This window comes from Amia ocellicauda, chromosome 17, assembly GCF_036373705.1.
Source record: "Amia ocellicauda isolate fAmiCal2 chromosome 17, fAmiCal2.hap1, whole genome shotgun sequence".
NCBI lineage: Eukaryota > Metazoa > Chordata > Actinopteri > Amiiformes > Amiidae > Amia > Amia ocellicauda.
In genome coordinates this window covers 27,569,642-27,587,389 of record NC_089866.1, presented here as the reverse complement: position 1 = coordinate 27,587,389, position 17,748 = coordinate 27,569,642, and the positions used below count along the sequence as shown (strand labels likewise).

Sequence of the window (17,748 nt, the reverse complement as noted above, 5' to 3'; positions counted from 1 at the left end):
AACTATAATTTCACAAACTGGTGTAGACTTATAACTAGTTATTTATGTTTTATAATTGCATAATAAAAACATAAAACTAAAATGACATTATGCAACGTGAAAGTGCTTTGAAAATGGCTCTGTCCATTACAGCTGTGTACATCAATGCAGAAAATGCCCTACATTTAATACAAAATAATTTGCATTCATGATCAAACATGTGACTGATCAAAGCTTTGATCCTGTGATCAAGATTTAATTCCAAATAAAAGAGAACTATATCGGGTGCAAATCTGCCCATAAAATTGATAATATATGAATATATGTGTAGAAAATCACTTGTTTCAGCAATCAACACGATTGTAACTCTTTCACAATTACTTTTTATTACAAAGCCCAGCTTGTTGGATATATTATGTTAATTATAACATCGCATAAACTGCAGGTTCAGTAGTTGGAGAAGAAAGTAGCATATTTATAACTTAATCCAGTGTTCATACAAGTGCTTGAAATGCTTGTAAATGCTTGAATTTTAAGGTGGTATTTTCAAGGTTGTGAAAGTGCTTGATTTTTGTTAATGTGATTTACCTAAGTTTGCTAATCGCTGTCATAATAAATTGGCAATTTGATTAAATTAATTAACAGGATATAACTAGGGCTGTCCCGAAAGTTCAGTTTTTACCTTCGAAGGTTCGAAGCTTCATTGGTGCTTTTTTTCATAATTAATTGTCTCCTTAGCTACTAGTGCAGGGGTACTCAATTAGAAACCTAAAAGGTCCACTCACCAAATTTTCCTTGTGTCCAGGGTCCGGAACAGTGATAGTCAAAATCCAAAAACAGAACTCCAACAAAAAAGGTGGTAAATCCCACAAAACATTCAAACTATGTACAAAAGGTGATGTGGTCTGGCCTTATTAGTGTGAAAAGTGACACCTTTTTTGTGCCACCAGCTCTTTAAACTTGGGCATAAAAGGTGTGAGGGCCAGGCGGGAGGCACTGATGTAAGTGTTCATTACTGAGGGTGCTCCTGTATTTGTTTTTCACCATTTTCATGGTTGAAAAGGCAGACTCACAACAATATGTTGAGGGAAACATGGTGAGAATTTGAAGGGCCACCTTCTGCAAGGAAGGGACACCTGCTGCAGGGACCATCTTAGTCCAGAAGGTGGTAGGGTCACGGAGAGACTCCTGCAGTGCAAGGTTTTCCTGAAGCTCAATTAGCTCTGATTGAAGAGAAGCAGCACTAGCCCATGGGCAGATTTTCAGGGCTTCAGTTGAAAATTCTGCAATGTTTTTGACAAGGAATGGATTTTCCATGCATAGTAAGACTTGTTTTCCCAGAGGGAAATTTCCAAAGCGAGTTTGGAAATTTTTTATCAGCTTGTCCAGGAATTCAGCATGATTGTGATGATGATGTGTTCCTGCTGTTTGATTTAAAAGCTTTGGGAAGTGAAGCAGGTCCTGCTGTAAGTCACACTTGAACAGCTCCAGTTTCTTCTGAAAGGCACAGACAGCTGATGTGAGGTTACACACTGTGTTATTTTTGCCCTGGAGCTTCATGTTCAGATCATTGAGATGGGAGGTAATGTCAGATAAAAATGCAACAATTTCCATTTTTTCTTCATTCTGCATAAATTCCACAAATTGTTTTGCTTTTGCACTCTTCTGATCCAACAGAAAGGTTTCCAACTCTTTCCGTAATGTCCAAAAGCGCTCCAGTACCTTGCCTTTACTAAGCCACCGGACATTGTTGTGAAGGAGCAAATCATCAAATTCTGCATTCACCTCTGTTAGGAATGAGCGCAACAAGCGATGCTGCAGAGCAGATGATGCCCTCAAAAAGTTCACAAGTCTCATTACTGTTGTCATGACCTCTGCATACTTTTCTTCAAGACTGGCACACAAAACCATCTGATGAATTATGCAATGATATGCTATTAGGTCAGGGTGATGAGCTCTCAAGCGTGCCACTAATCCCCTCTCTCTTCCAGTCATACATGGAGCTCCATCAGTAGAAATGGAAATAACATGCTTCAGGTCTATCTCTCAGTCTCTCAACATCCATATCAGTGCTTCATAAATATCATCCCCTCTTGTGTGTCCATGGAGGGCTGTGAGGCCTAACACATCTTCACAGAATTCTCCCTTCTCTTCATCAAAAAATCTGACAAACACCAGAAGTTGTGCGTTGTCTGTGTTGTCTGTGGATTCATCCAAAGCCAATGAAATGCATTTAGCCTTTTTTATTGCAGACTTCATTTGGTCAAGCATATCCTCAGCAAGGACTTCAGTTTGCTTTACAGCAGTGGAGTCAGACAAAGATATTTGGTTTATTTTTTGTATGATGTCATCTTTTTGAGTTCCCTCAAACAGGGCAATTGCTATTTCATTCATGCATTCCTTCACAATCTCCGAGTCAGAGAATGGTTTCTTGTGCTTTCCTAAGACCCATGCCACTCTTAATGAAGCTTCAGTTGCACGTTCTTGTTGGGTGGCTGATCTAACTATTACACTGCATGTTGCATGGTATGATGATTGCAGTTGTTTGATTTTTCTGGCTCTTACCTCAGATTTAAGCGGGTAATTGTGGTCAAAGTGTCCGTGCTTTGAGTCATAATGACGTTTCACGTTACCACTCTTGACAATGGCAACCATCTCGTTACAAATTAAACACATTGGTTTTGTGCTCCCCACCGGCAGCACAAATGCATAACTGTCAGTCCACTCTGTCTTAAATTTGCGATTTTCAGAATCGACTTTTCTCTTTTTGTCAGGTTTTGAGCACGCCATGATTTTCGCTAGCAAGGAAGTACCACAGATGGATTAGCGCCTGCGTTGCGAATGACACACACACACACACACACACACACACACACACACACACACACAGCGTGGCCAACAAGTGAGTGAGTTGTCATGGTGATTACAGTTATTACAGCTCCTGATTGGATCTTTGGATTGGACAGACACAGAAGATAGATAAACCACATCTAGTAGGAAAACAATATAGGCGTGAAATCACGCACCAATGAAAACTCGCTTGGATCATGACTAAATTATATAATGTTGATTTTGGCTTCGGTCCAAATTGTATTGCGTCTGGGTCCGGATCCGGACCGCGGTCCGCCTATTGAGTACCCCCGTACTAGTGTATAGATTTGAATGAAAATCCTTTTTTTAATTTATTTTAAGGTAACACTATAAAACATGTAGTTTAACATAAGTGATCTCTAACAGTAATCATGTTTTTATTACAAGCACATGGTTTATATTGATTTTACTTGCATGAAACATGTTAACCTTCCAGTAAAAGCACCTTACTCGTAATAAACTGTATGCATGGTGACGTATTATTATCCAGGGCGACGTATGCAAGTTTACTTTAATTTGTATTTTATTCAATACATAAAAAAAAGTGTTGGAAATAGCGAATCGGTGTGAACCCTTTGATGAATATATCCTGGTGTTCAGTAACATTTAATAAAAACACAACTATGCTGAAAGTAGTAAATACTGAAGACACCGGAACACCGTAATCTTGACATTTGGGTTAACTATAATAAAGAGTTTTGGGTCAACATTCTTTTTTTTTTGTATAATAATTATAATAATAATAATGGATCAATTGCAACAAACTTGCAGAGTTAGTACAGAGCTGTGCACTAAACACAGTATCATCTCCAGCTTTCAGTTCTATGCATTTGACTCATTATTAAGACTAATAAACAATGCATAATTTAAAATTAGGATGGTTAACTGATCATGGAAAATGTTTTTTCCTCCATTATATACCAACTTTCAGTTGAACAGCTTACAAAGCTTTTGGGGGGTATTCTGTTCATTTAGCAAAACAATCCAAATGGCTCATGTTGATTTGAAGCATTTGTATTGTTTTCCATTTCCATTATATGTCCACAATATTTACAGCAAAGTGTTGTGTAAAAGAAACAAAGCAGAATAATGCAGTGTGATCCACATGAATTCTGGTAAATGGGGGATACTGCTCTATCAGAAGAAAAAATAAATAGGTGTAATCCTATATATTTAAGAAATGCATTGTTTAAATTTGATCTTGTCCGATGCCTGCTGACATGACAGTGGCAATTCAGGGGCTTTTTATGATGGTGTTGAACTTTGTTATATCCTTTTAACTTAACTTTTATTTAAGGTCAGTATACAAATCAAATGTTTTAATTTACATCTGAAGTGTGGTTTAGTATTCTAACGTTTGTGTGGGTTTCCAACGAGTAAACCCAACCCAACTGTGAGTACAAAAACAGTTTTATTTATTATTACTGCAGCACACACAAGTCTCAGGGACACACACTCACACTGACTCGTTCTTCTGCTTCCCTTCACCCTCCCTCCTTTTCTCCCCACCTCAGTCTTTACCACATTAACCCTTTATTGGGCGTGGTGGCAAGCTACAGTATTCAAACATTGTCAATTTCTATCAACGAGAAAAAAATCTGTGATTAAGTGACGAACCTCCGAAGGTCTGGAGAACGAACGTTCAAACTAGGGCTGAGCGATATTATATTTTTATAAGTTTGGGTGGTACTCTTTCTTGTGTTTCTCTGAACAAGCTACAAAATGAGTTTTAGAACACCCCCATTTTTCCAGTTTTTATTGAAATGTAAGCAGTTCAAGTCCAGTGAATACCCTGAAATGTTACAAATGTTTACAAAGTTTGTTACAAACTGCCAGAAGTTTAAAAAAAAAATGTTTAGGTTACCAAAACCCTCTTAAGCATTAAGCATTATTTGGCAGTGTTACGCACAGCTCTTGTGCATAGATGTTACACTGTATTCTTACAATGCGCACATCATTTGAAAGCTTATTCTCTTGGCTACCAGAGCATTTCATTCTCAAACGCATCCGATTTACAGTTTTTGCCCGCCGTCATTGAGCCCGGGGGGTTGCTCATTCAGATCACTGAGTTTCGATCGGATTATTTATTTGATTTTGTTTATTTATTTATCCGAGGTGACTTACAAAATATAAGCGCAATACAAAGTACAAAAATACAGTGCAGGATTTCTTTGCAATTAGGCTTGTTTTGTTCAGAACAACCTAACAATCCAGTATATATTATTTGATGTTGTATCAAACACAAGAAGTTCAGATTCAATTATGTAAAATTGTTGTGTATTAGTACACTGTAAAAAGAGTTTTCCATCTTGACATTTTGAGCTCTCTACGGGTGTGTGTTGCTTCTTCCAAAACGTGGATGGTTTTGTTTTGATCAGTAGGTTCCAGAATTTGTCATAATATTCAATATTTTCAGAGAAAATGTGTGTGTGTGTGTATATATATAAACCTGTATTCATTTCTGTTTTTAGTGTGTAATACAAACATTAACACAAGGAAACTGTATTACTTCATTAATTCACTTCCATTGCTTTTAAAAAAGCTTAATATAGCGAATATAACATTGTTAATCCCACGAACCCATGACCCATGAAACAAACATGCAACTTTATAAGCATTTGCATTTCCTGATTAAAGACTTTACTTAACACACCACCAAGACACATGTGCACCCTCCTCTTTGGAGGTGATTTGCTGTATAAAAATATTACTTGACAAGCATTTTCCTACAACATGATTGGCTACATAAAGCGTTGATTGACAGTTACTCCTACGTTCCAAAAACTCCATACTCGCGATGCAAGTGTTTTGTATGTCGCAAAACCTCGATATATCGCCCAGCCCTAGTTCGAAACTTCAAAGACAGCCCTAGATTTAACTAGTTTGAGAGAGCCAGTTGATTTGCTTTATGCGCGGCCACGACTCCTATTTGATCTGTCGGTGTGTTTTGATGGGCTGCATGTGATCAGCTGAAGGGAACGAGAGACCGCTACATCTGTGGGAGAAATTCACATACGCAGAGATTTACTTTTGATTTGCAAAAGCCATTTAAAATTTTAATCGCAATTATTGGTATCATCAGCTAAATGCCATGATCGTGACCGCGCCTACCCCCTGCTATGCATCTGGAAGATTCATTTAAAGGCCTAGCTCTTGAACTCTTGACAAGCTGTCCCAGTATCAATAAAGTTTGGATTGCTCGGTCTCTGCCCAGACTGTTCTGTATACGAGTGAGTTCCTCAATTTCCCTCCATTTATACACTACATTTCTCAATTGTTATCGTAGCTATAACGTAATCAGCTGCAATACTCCTGAAAGGGGTGAGTGGGATATGGAAGAAACTCATAACAGAAGTTGAGTTCAATAAGTTTAACGATGTGTAAATACACCGATCAGGTGAAGTGAATAACACTGATAACCTCATTATCATGGCACCTGTCATTTGTGAATGTGAACATTTTGTCCTCAAAGTTGACGTGTTAGAAGCAGAAAAAATGGGGAAGCATAAGGATGTGAGCGACTTTGAAAAGGGCCAAATTGTGATGGCTAGACGACTGGGTCAGAGCATCTCCAAAACTGCAGTTCTTGTGGGGTGTTTCTGGTCTGTAGTGGTCAGTACCTATCAAAAGTGGTCCAAGGAAGGAAAAACGGTAAACCGGCGACAGGGTCATGGGCAGCCAAGGCTCATTGATGCACATGGTGAGCGAAGGCTGGCCCGTGTTGTCCGATCCAAACACCTACAATGGGCACGTGAGCATCAGAACTGGACCATGGAGCAATGGAAGAAGGTGGCCTGGTCTGATGAATCACAAGTTCAGGGTGTTGACTTGGCCTCCAAATTCCCCAAAACTCGATCCAATCGAGCATCTGTGGGATGTGCTGGACAAACCAGCCCGATCCATGGAGGCCCCACCATGCAACTTACAGGTCTTAAAGGATCTGCTGCTAACGTCTGGGTGCCAGATTCCACAAAAGGGGGGGACCTACACAATATTAGGCAGGTGGTCATAATGTGTACATTCTATATGTAATGTTCAATCTAGGGCTGTGCGATATGATGATATATATCGTATGACGATAGAAAAACGTCTATCGTTTCATATTATGCTATATCGTCTATATCGTGGTGTTGCAAATTGCAATCTTTAACGGCAGTATTTTATGTCATTAGGACGCTTTGCGTTCTTCCCGGTTCTTCTACACTTGCTGGATGCAGGTAGAAATGTGCATCAGAAACACACAGACAGACATGGAGGAGAGTGAACTGACACACAATAACCACAATAACAAAAATAAACTTTAATGCACACTTTGTGCCCCGGTCTCGCCGCCAGGCTAAACTCGATCTGCAAGCACCCCCTACCCCCGCTAATTTAGACTATCATTTGTATAAAATTAATAATAATTTTAATAAATTGGAAAGCAATGCAAACACATGCAGGAAGTATCATTTTCTTTTTATTAAGATGGTGAAGTGGTTCAACAGTTGTAGTAGTAGTAGTAATTATAACAATTTTGTATTAACAACGTGCTGTACCGGTAAGCAGAATCGAAACGCGACAGTCAGTGAAGAAATGTCTCTGTCTAGTAGATGTTAAATTCGCCACTATAAACCCGGCTGTGGTAAATCTTCCTGAATCTATACCTTTTACAGCGCATGTTCTGTGATTACTATTACTATTATTATATATATATATATATATATATATATATATAATATAAAATCCCATAACACGCGTAATAGTAATCACACAACACTTGCCCTGTAATGTGTTGCATTCTGCATATATTTACCATGACAGCCTGCATGTAGTATTTGTTAGTTTTGCTTATTGAAGGATTAAGGAAGTACTTTTAGTTTGAATGTCTTTGGTCTTATTTTGTGGCTTGATTAGATGTAAACAAGAAATATCGAGATATATATCGTATATCGCCCAAATTTCTAAAAATATAGAGATTATTTTTAAGTCCTATCGCCCAGCCCTAATTCAAATTTATTATGGAAGATTGATTAATGTTTTGTCATTAGTGGCAAGTGGTATGCTCATATAAAGGTCATGCAGAGTGTTGCATGAATCGGAGTATCATTCTCATGCAAGCTTTTCGATATGAATCCAGGAAGACAAATCGTGATAATCCCACCAAGTAAAGTGACTATTTGGATTAAAAGTAACATTTTCCTCCAGATGTACAAAAGTGACATGGACTTCTATTTATTTTTCTGCTGAAAAAAAAATAAGACGCCAATGAGGTAAAAAATAGATACACTGCTGGCAAAAAGGGGGGAGAAACACATCTCCTGAATCCACTAGTTATGGTTTTTAGACCATATGAACTCCCCATACCCAGGCATTATAATAACACAGTCTACACCACATTTAAAATAAACTGATTTCAGTCACTAGCAATTAATTTACTGTAGGTGAATGTTTTTATTATGTAATGTAGCTGTGTGCTTATAATACATAAAAGGCTGCATAAAATGTGTTTCCTGCTAAATTCCTGCCTCCTGGCAAATTGCTGCTACAATAGCCCACAATAAAGAATTACTGTGCGAAATCCTGAATTGCTAAAAGCTGATTTTGATTTATTATAAACTGAATTAATGTAACATCATGCACCCATTTTACAAATGGTGTGTACACACCACTTCCCACATCTGTGTACTGGGCGGGAGTCTTGCAATTCCTCTTTCTAAATTCATAGTGAAAAGCTTGTAGGAGAGTATCTGCCAATCGTCAAACTCTAATTTAAAGCAAGACTGCAGAGTTTGATATGAAACACATCCAAAATGATCTTATCAGGCAGCATTATTGTTCATTGCTTTTTAATCTCTTAGCAGAGTGAAATGAAAATGTAAGCCAATGTGTCCTTTTTTTTTTTTTTTTTTTTTTTAATTGTGTGGTGTCCCCTCCATGAGGAAGAAGTCTCAACGAGACGCACAAAAAAAACACAATCTGATTAACAATATTGGAAACGTCTCCTGTGAAAATCGGTTCTCGGTCATCTATCAAGTAATGGCCAATCAGAATATAGGATTGTCGGGTAGCAACGTCTGTGAGCCAGTTATTGGTAGTTTCAGACCAAAATACACAGCTGTTTGTGAAGTGATAATTACAGAAAAATAAATAAATTAAAATAACTTGTAGGTATAACATTTCAATGAGTACTGGGACAGTATCTCACCAGGAATCATTGCCGTAATTTTTTGGAAACCGCAAATTAAAAAAAAATGGCCATAAAAAGTAAATAATGACTTTGCGCACATCAACCACAACTGAGGCAGATGCTGGAAAAGACAACAACACTACAGCTGAAGTCAAAGGGCATCATGACCAAATTTCTAAAATTTAGAGGTATGAGAAGAAAATAAGAAAACTGTACACTTGCCTTGATTGTGCAGATGGTAATCTGGGGTGTAATGTGTATAGAAATTAACTTTGTCCATTTTACAATGTCAGCAACTGCATACGTTTCTTAAATTAAATCCTTTTTATAACAGACGCTGTATAATATTTTTTAAATGACTCATGAAATGGAAAGATGTTGTATTTTCTCACTACGTTGATTGATTCTGATTGGGACCCCTCTAGTACCTTGTTTTCTACCGCTACACCTCTGCAACTACAACTAGTACAACTACTCATGAGAGTGGAAGATGAACCACATTTATCCATCTCAAGCATAAAGCCCAGAATACTCATGCTTTGTTCCCAGCATCAGGCTCATCCATCTCATTAATTCAAGGGAGTAGTAGATGGATTAAGGTTATAGGTTTATGAATAGAGATTCAGGTATTACTAATGTAAAGGTCCAAATAAGTGTATTAAGTGAAATGCAAATGTGTATGTCAGTGTATACATTGATTTGTATACAGTTACGCGTTAAGGTTTTCAAAAATATCAATGGTAATGTAAATATGAATGTGTGAGATGGGTTGAGGGTGGTGGCGCGAGCTGTACCCAAATGTATACGGGGGTTGCGAGCCAAAAAGTAATGTGAAACATCTCGGTTCTGAAGCAGTCCATTTCAGTTGCTTCTAGTTGTCTATATGAGAAGTCTGTGTTGGACAATTGAAATGATTGATGACAAATCAATGAAGACACTGCTGCTGTCTAAAATTTGTTTGACAGGTCTAGTCCACTTTCAATAGATGCTTAGCAACTTTGTGTTTTAACCGATCTGTGATGTTTGGGACCTCAAATAGTTCTACATTGCCATAGAGAAGTTCTAAAGGCAGTACATCTCTTTCTCTTTCCCCAATGCTAGATGCTGCGAGTAATAAGCTGCACAGTAATAATATATTTACCATTGCCAAGCGGAATGTGGAAGGACAGGACATGCTCTACCAGTCTACCAAGCTGACCAATGGCATCTGGGTTCTGGCTGAACTGCGCATTCAGCCTGGGAGCCCTAATTACACAGTGAGTCTCTTTCCTGTTGGCTTGTCTCATTTCTGTTATTGAAAATGTAGTGAATCTGTTCAAATCAAACCCAAAGACCCCATTAAAGGACCACTGTCACCGTTTCAAAAATGCTAAAGCACCACTGAACAGAATTACCCGGGTTGGGAAGAGAAATCTTGTGATGAAACATCACATCCTGAAACAACTGAAATAGCTCCTGTGGGGTATATACAGCAGACATGTTTTGCTGAAGATCACATTTTAAATATTGAAAGTTGGTATAATAGAATTTAACAGAAAAATCTGTTACTTATGCATTCTTACTAACCTATGAACATATAACATTTTTTTGTTTTTTAAATGGTCTTAGTTGTCCTTTAATAATCAAAGTTTTATTCCTGCCACTTGCCATTCAAGAGAATCAATGTCTAGCATTAATTTAGATATCAGAAATCTAGACTTTAAACTGAAATACAGTTAGGCCCATTAATATTTGGACAGTGACACAATTGTCATCATTTTGTGTCTGCGCCACCACAATGGATTTGAAAGGAAACAATCAAGATATGCTTTGAGTGTAGACTTTCATGTTTAATTTGTAGGAATTACACCCATTTTTATATGTGGTCCCCCCAGTTTTAGGGGCTCAAAAGAAATTGGACAAACTAACATTAATCATGAATTAAAATTAAAGTACTTGGTGGCAAAACCTTTGCAGTAAGTGACTGCCTGAAGTCTGGAACCCATAGATATCACCAGATGCTGGGTTTCTTCTCTGGGGGTGCTATGCCAGGCCTGTACTACAGCTGTTTTTAGTTCCTGCTTGTTTTTGGGTCGTTTTGCATTCAGTTTTGCCTTAGAAATCAAAATAAACCAATCAGAGAGATAGCAAAAACATTAGGTTTGGCCAAATCAACTGTGTGGTACATTCTTAAAAAGAAAGAACACACTGGTGAGCTCAGGAACACCAAAAGGTCAGGAAGACCACATAAAACAACTATGGTGGATTACAGAAGAATTCCTTCCCTAGTGAAGAAAAAAATCCTTCACAATAGTTGGCCAGATCAAGGACACCCTCCAGGAGGTAGGTGCATCTATGTCAGTCAACAATCAAGAGAAGACTTCACCAGAGTAAATGCAGAGGGTTAACCACAGGATGTAAACAGGAAACGGGAAGACCAGATTAGAGTTTGCAAAAAAAAAATCTAAAAAACCCTTTGCAGTTCTAGAACAACATCCTATGGACAGATGAGACAAAGATCAACTTGTACCAGAATGATGGGAAGAGAAGAATATGGAGAAGTGAAGGAACTACTAAAGATCCAAAGCATACCACCTAATCTGTGAAGCATGTTATGGCATGGGCATGTATGTCTGCCAAGGAACTGGTTCCCTTGTATGTATTGATGATGTGACTGCTGACAAAAGCAGCAGGATGAATTCTGTGTTTAGGGCTATATTATCTGCTCAGATTCAGCCAAATGCTTCAAAACTCATTGGACGGCCCTTCACAGTGCAGATGGACAGTGACCCGAAGCATACTCTAAAAGTAATACAATACTTCTTTAAGGTGAAGAAGTGGAATGTTCTGCAATGGCCTAGTTAATCATCTGACCTGAATCGAATTGAGCATGCATTTCACTTGCTGAAGGCAAAACACCCCAAGAACAAGCAGGAACTAAAGACAGCTGCAGTACAGGCCTGGCAGATCATCACCAGGGAAGAATCCCAGCATCTGGTGATGTCCCTGGGTTCCAGACTTCAGGCAGTCATTGACTGCAAAGGATTTTCCACCAAGTATTGAAACTCACAATTTCATTCATGATTATGTTAGTTTCTCAAATTTCATTTGACCCACTAAAATTGGGGGGACCACATATAAAACTGGGTGTAATTCCTACACCGTTCACCCAAATTGGATGTAACTACCTTCAACTTAAAGCACATCTTGATTGTTTCCTTTTAAATCCATTGTGGTGGCATTCAGAGACAATGATGACAATTGTGTCCTTGTCCAAGTATTTATGGACCTAACTGTATTTACATCCTTGTTGAAGATATTAAATGGGAGAAGGGTTTTGTCCTACAATTCTAAATTGTATGGATTATACACCGATCAGCCATAACATTATGACCACTGACAGGTGAAGTGAATAACACTGATAATCTCGTTATCATGGCACCTGTCAGTGGGTGGGATATATTAGGCAGCAAGTGAACATTTTGTCCTCAAAGTGATGTGTTAGAAGCAGGAAAAATGGGCAAGCGTAAGGATGTGAGCGACTTTGACAAGGGCCAAATTGTGATTGCTAGACGACTTGGTCAGAGCATCTCCAAAACTGCAGCACTTGTGGGGTGTTCCCGGTCTGCAGTGGTCAGTGATTATCAAAAGTGGTCCAAGGAAGGAAAAGCGGTGAACCGGCGACAGGGTCATGGGTGGCCAAGGCTCATTGATGCACGTGGGGAGCGAGGGCTGGCCCGTGTGGTCCGATCCAACAGACAAGCTACCGTAGCTTAAATTGCTGAAAAAGTTAATGCTGGTTCTGATAGAAAGGTGTCAGAACACACAGTGCGTCGCCCATGCTGACCCCTGTCCAATGCCGAAAGTGCCTACAAGGGGCACGTGAGCATCGGAACTGGACCACGGAGCAATGGAAGAAGGTGGCCTGGTCTGATGAATCACGAGTTCAAGGTGTTGACTTGGCCTCCAAATTCCCCAGATCTCAATCCAATCGAGCATCTGTGGGATGTGCTGGACAAACGAGTCTGATCCATGGAGGCCCCACCTCGCAACTTACAGGACTTAAAGGATCTGCTGCTAACGTCTTGGTGCCAGATACCACAGCACACCTTCAGAGGACTAGTGGAGTCCATACCATGACGGGTCAGGGCTGTTTTGGTGACAAAAGGGGGACCTACACAATATTAGGCAGGTGGTCATAACGTTATGGCTGATTGGTGTATATGGAAAGATTAATCATTTATGAGTATATTCAGAGTACATTTCAACCATCATTTCCATCATTGTCTCTGGGATTTATCAATTTGTTAAATTGAATTAGCAATGATTGTTGTCAGCCTTATCACTTATTACAGGTGTTCGCAATCCTTGTCCTGGAGGACCCCCTACCCTGCTGGTTTTGCTTCCAACCAGGCTCTCAATTACTTAATAAACCCTTAAATTAACTAATAATTTGCTTACCTTTGACTTTTTAAATTGTGTTACTGATACAAAATTGGTTATTTATAAGATAAGTTCCTTATAGGGCTTGGCAATATGACTTAAAAATAATATATCTATTTTTAGAAGTTTGGGCAATACATGATAGATATCTCTTGTTTTAATCCAATCAAGCTACAAAATAAGACCAAAGACTTTCAAACTACAAGTATTTCGTTAATCATTAAATATGCAAAACACCACATGCAGGCTGTCATGGTAAATATATACAGAATGCAACACATTACAAGTGCAAGTGTTGTGTGATTACTATTACGTGTGTTATGTTGTTATGGGATATCTATATATAATAAATAGTATGATTTACTGTCACATCACAACAATAACAAGTAATAGTAATCACGCAACACGTGATGTAAAATGGTACAGATTCAGGTAGATTTACCACAGCCAGATTTATAGTGGCGCATTTAACATCTGCTAGACCGATACATTTCTTCTCTAACTGTCACGTTTCGACCAGTACAGCACGTGTTAATACAAAATAGTTATTATAATAATAATACTGTTGTACCACTTCACCATCTTAATAAAAAGAAAATTAAACTTTCTGCATGCGTTTGCATTGCTTTCCAAATTATTAAAATGCAAACAAACTTTATTATTCTTTAATTTTATACAAATTATATACATCTAAATTAGCGGGGGTGGGGGGACGATGGCGTATTGTCGGGGGTGCTTGCAGATCGAGTTTAGCCCGGTGACGAGAGGGGTGGAATGTCATATTGCCCAGCCCTAATTCCTTATACAATTTTATACTTAAAAGCCATAATTAAATAATTTAAAGTTAAATATTACCCTCGCCGGGATAAGCATTTTCAATAATGGGTGGATGGATGGAATGGAAAATATTAGTTAAATTTAAGGGTTCAATTATTTGAGAACTCGGTTGGAACAAAAACCAGCAGGGTAAGGGGTCCACAAGAGCTGCCACATTTCAATGTTTGTTAACCAATTTTTACTTTTAAATGCTGGTCAATGAATCATTAAGGTAAGCATTTACCCCAAAGAGGAAAAAAGATTCATGATGATAGGCCTTATTCACATTGGCCTTCATGATGATTGATAGGCCTTATTCACATTGGCCTCATCCTGATTTCCAATTTCTTCTGCATTTATTCCCAAATCCATTTTTCCTCCCCCTCTCAAATGGATACAATTTAACATGGAAAGGACATCTGTTTAAAACTCAACATTAACAGGGAAAACCGATTCTAACCCTTGTACTTTAAAGGCTGTACAGTGAACCCCCACATAACCAAATCTATTTATAATAATAATAATAATAATCATCATCATCTATTTAGTTCCACAAAATCCTTTTTTCTGTGAAAAATGGGAATTTGGGAAATGCATGTAGAGCAACTGCCTGTGTGGAAAGGCAATGTCATAATTTACTCCTGAAGCCTCGAGCCCAAAAAGTATACTAGCGTTTACTCGGTCTAATGCATGTTTCAACAACAGAAAGAAGGGGGCACAGTTAATTAATACCGTCATTACTTTCATTTCAAGAAGTGGTCTCAAAAGAAAATATACACATATGTATAATATAAACAGATTTTCAGTCTTGTGACCCAGATAAGCCCAGATTTTTTTCCTTTGTTACTTTGTTTGATTTTTGTGGCATTTGATTCATAACTAAAGCTTAAGAACTTTTTATCTTTGGTTCTGATTGGTGCATGAGACCTCAATTCAGATGACATTAAATCGGTGAGATGTTACTATATTAACATTAATTAACATTAACCACTGAGATTTTGGACTATACACTCACCTAAAGGATTATTAAGAATACCATACTAATACTGTGTTTGACCCCCTTTCGCCTTCAGAACTGCCTTAATTCTACGTGGCATTGATTCAACAAGGTGCTGAAAGCATTCTTTACAAATGTTGGCCCATATTGATAGGATAGCATCTTGCAGTTGATGGAGATTTGTGGGATGCACATCCAGGGCACGAAGCTCCCGTTTCACCACATCCCAAAGATGCTCTATTGGGTTGAGATCTGGTGACTGTGGGGGCCAGTTTAGTACAGTGAACTCATTGTCATGTTCAAGAAACCAATTTGAAATGATTCGACCTTTGTGACATGGTGCATTATCCTGCTGGAAGTAGCCATCAGAGGATGGGTACATGGTGGTCATAAAGGGATGGACATGGTCAGAAACAATGCTCAGGTAGGCCGTGGCATTTAAACGATGCCCAATTGGCACTAAGGGGCCTAAAGTGTGCCAAGAAAACATCCCCCACACCATTACACCACCACCACCAGCCTGCACAGTGGTAACAAGGCATGATGGATCCATGTTCTCATTCTGTTTACGCCAAATTCTGACTCTACCATCTGAATGTCTCAACAGAAATTGAGACTCATCAGACCAGGCAACATTTTTCCAGTCTTCAACTGTCCAATTTTGGTGAGCTTGTGCAAATTGTAGCCTCTTTTTCCTATTTGTAGTGGAGATGAGTGGTACCCGGTGGGGTCTTCTGCTGTTGTAGCCCATCCGCCTCAAGGTTGTACGTGTTGTGGCTTCACAAATGCTTTGCTGCATACCTCGGTTGTAACGAGTGGTTATTTCAGTCAAAGTTGCTCTTCTATCAGCTTGAATCAGTCGGCCCATTCTCCTCTGACCTCTAGCATCAACAAGGCATTTTCGCCCACAGGACTGCCGCATACTGGATGTTTTTCCCTTTTCACACCATTCTTTGTAAACCCTAGAAATGGTTGTGCGTGAAAATCCCAGTAACTGAGCAGATTGTGAAATACTCAGACCGGCCCGTCTGGCACCAACAACCATGCCACGCTCAAAATTGCTTAAATCACCTTTCTTTCCCATTCAGACATTCAGTTTGGAGTTCAGGAGATTGTCTTGACCAGGACCACACCCCTAAATGCATTGAAGCAACTGCCATGTGATTGGTTGGTTAGATAATTGCATTAATGAGAAATTGAACAGGTGTTCCTAATAATCCTTTAGGTGAGTGTATAAGCTACATACATACCGCCTCACCCACAAAATGTGCGGCTCCTAAAATTTTATAAAGAAAATGGCAAAACCGTCCAATATTTTTACTTATGAACGTCATGCACAACATTTACATTGCAAATAAAGGTAGTTTTCTTGGCGCATGAACATGAAAAAACATGAAAGTGTACGAAGGAAACTGGTGTAGAAATTATGCACATTTTTAGCAAACATCAATTATGAAATGTAAATAACCAGTTATAACAATAGCATAAAACTTATACAACATGATGTAGTGGTTTTAGTAAATGTCAGGATACACTGATGAAGTTACAAGTTTATTATACAAAACCATAAATACAGAGCTCTCCTCTCACATGAAGTGAAGAAAAGAACTAAGGATGTGAGTTGGAGAAGCCTTTTTGTATCTTCAGATAGACAATGGGTTACAGTCTTCTCTATCAGAAGTGATTACATCTCATTCAAATAGTTGTACAAAATAGTTTACCATATACATAATAATTTACACAGACCTAAGTATGTTACTGTTGTTGAAGTGTTTGAGTTGATTGGCGATAGTCGGCATTCTTAGGCAGCAGATGTTTATCAAAGACATTGTTGCAAGTCCTTAACCAAATACCTGTGCTGCAAAACACACAACCTTTATACTGTTTAACTGTTTCAGCTGATTGAATATCCTAGAAATCATGAAAAGACGATGCTTGATTGAAGTAACCCCTCGGACAGAAATGCATTAAGAACTAATAATGAAAATAGCCCCCGGAACAGAGTAAATACAAACTAATGATTGCTTTATAGACCAGACTGAATTAGCAACATTAAACCATTAATAATATATAGAGAATATAAAGGAAATAATAAAAGTAAATTTTCCCACTACAATGATAGAGATTTGAAATGGCTCAGTCTGTCTATGGCTGCATATATAATTGCAGAAAACATGCTTTTCAACACTACAGTGCATTTCCACAGACCTCAACAGGCCTGTCTTTTGCATTTAGCAACCTGGCAGTGCCTTTATTCTGTGTGCCAGTGGGTGCTGTTTGAAGGTTGAGGGTTATCTTCTCAGTCTTGTATAGATACTGAATAGTAGAGCCAATACTAACACCACCCTGCCAGCTGTAGAAAGTATCAACTCATCATAAGTAATACGTTATTTTCATGATTAATTCAAATACTAACAAATTAATGGATCATGCGGGAGATATTAACATCTGAATTGTAAAATCTGCTCAAAAAGCATCTATGGTGGTGCTTGTG

At 38.4% G+C, this 17,748-nt stretch overlaps 1 protein-coding gene across 6 annotated transcripts in view; it reads left to right on the top strand.

Annotated features, from left to right (window-relative positions):
* ap1b1 (adaptor related protein complex 1 subunit beta 1) overlaps window positions 1-17,748 on the top strand; it is a 104,001-nt gene that overhangs the window by 71,703 nt on the left and 14,550 nt on the right. For 5 of the 6 annotated variants that reach the window (XM_066689634.1, XM_066689636.1, XM_066689635.1 and 2 more), the window contains one exon: window positions 10,121-10,275. The exons of the other annotated variant lie outside the window; for it this stretch is intronic. In XM_066689634.1, the coding sequence (XP_066545731.1) occupies window positions 10,121-10,275 (155 nt within the window). The remainder of the gene's footprint in view (window positions 1-10,120; window positions 10,276-17,748) is intronic. 6 annotated transcript variants of the gene reach the window in all.